This window comes from Notothenia coriiceps, unplaced genomic scaffold, assembly GCF_000735185.1.
Source record: "Notothenia coriiceps isolate Sejong01 unplaced genomic scaffold, NC01 NC01_scaffold00037246, whole genome shotgun sequence".
In the NCBI taxonomy this organism is placed as follows: Eukaryota; Metazoa; Chordata; class Actinopteri; order Perciformes; family Nototheniidae; genus Notothenia; species Notothenia coriiceps.
Window position 1 is genome coordinate 11,234,569 of NW_011369947.1, and position 1,574 is coordinate 11,236,142.

The 1,574-nt window shown below is 43.8% G+C and overlaps 1 protein-coding gene across 1 annotated transcript in view; it reads right to left on the bottom strand.

Moving 5' to 3' along the window:
- Positions 1–1,269, bottom strand: part of LOC104966401 (retinoic acid receptor alpha-B-like) — a 5,107-nt gene extending 3,838 nt beyond the window's left edge. The window contains exon 1 of the mRNA XM_010795588.1: positions 1,266–1,269. Within this exon, the coding sequence (XP_010793890.1) occupies positions 1,266–1,269 (4 nt within the window). The remainder of the gene's footprint in view (positions 1–1,265) is intronic.
- Between the last annotated feature and the right edge of the window lie 305 nt (positions 1,270–1,574).

A 1,574-nucleotide genomic window follows, 5' to 3' on the forward strand; every position in this document is an offset into this window, starting at 1 on the left:
CTTTTTTCAAAATGTATACATAAAAACTAGGTGTGTATAACAAACGGCAAAATTTAGGAGACTTGGACGTATGTGTGTTTGGCTGAAAGACACGTGCCTAAGCGACACGTAAAACACACACCAAATAACTCTGAGGGGACTGCGAGTGGGCTAAGACATGAACATTAAGAGAGTAGATATCGGTTAGTCTACAAGGAGGTTAAGATCGGTTAGTGTACTCGCGCAGGGGATGCTCCCATACTAAATAAACGCAAGTACTGCTCGAAGTACATGCGGTAAAACGCGACAGGCCAGTCGAGCGTTGTCTCCCGCCGCGAAGTCCACTAGTACATCTCGACGTACAGAGGCGAGTCTGAGTCGTCGACTAGACTAGGAGAGAGCGTAGGCCATGTGAGTGAGCGGAAATACAGGTATAGCTAGGTCGCGGTGAAAGCGACTTAGCGGAACATATGTGCTTTTAAGGTTAGTTTGGATAAATTTACTCACTCAAGCACATTACTGGCGCCATGTGGAGCGCAACTGTCAGTGACAGCATCCTTGACCGAAGCATCACGTCACTCGTCGATATCCAATTCGATTGACTTCGACTAGTGCAGGTGATGCGTCTTCGTGTAAGGATGTCTGTATTTGATTTCGTCGCATAATAGCCGTAGCTATTGTGTGTAGATTTATGCCAAAACGACATTAGAAACACATGGTGTTCCGTTAGTAGTTTGACCGCGACTAGCGAAATACTTGTATTTCGACACTAACTGCACGTAAAGGATAAGCTCTTCTCTAGTCTAGTCGACTCTCAGACTGCCACTGGACTCTAGATGACTAGCGGACTTCGCAGGTACGTGAGACAGTCGAGGCCTGACGCGTTTTACGCATGTACTTCGCGATCAGTACTTGCGTTATTTAGTGTATGGGAGCACCCCGGCGCGCGTACACTAACCGATATCTTAACTCCTCTGTAGACTAACCGAATATCTACTCTCTTTTAATGTTCATGCTTAGCCGACTGGCAGTCCCCTAGAGTTATTTGGTGGTGTTTTACGTGTCGCCTAGGTACGTGTCTTTCAACCAAACACAAACGTCCCGAGTCTCCAAAATTTGCCTTTGTTTACACACCTAGTTTTATGTGTAAAATATTTTAAAAAAGACATAAACTAAAATAAATGTACATATACTTTGCCTTGGGTAAACACACACGTAACTTTTTGTGTTCAACACCAGGAAACGCCTAGTACTTTATGTTCAAACTTAAAGGAAGACACACGTACCCATAATTACTCTGACAAGACTCGGGTGTATATTCTACAGATGTACAAACGATGTAAAGACGTATTTATGTCAACACGATAAAGGACAAAACGTGACTGGTTTTTTTGATAACTTATGAAAAATTAATAGTTCTTGTCACACTTACACTATCACTCTTATAGTGTCTCCCCCCATGGTTGCACAAATACCTTTTTGTGGTTCCGGACGTCGTGTGCTCCTACTATTGCCAGCATAGACGATGTCAAGAGATTGTCTTATCTGCACAAGCCGGTGTGCCTCCCGCTGTTACCTTTGCGTCTTTTTGCTAT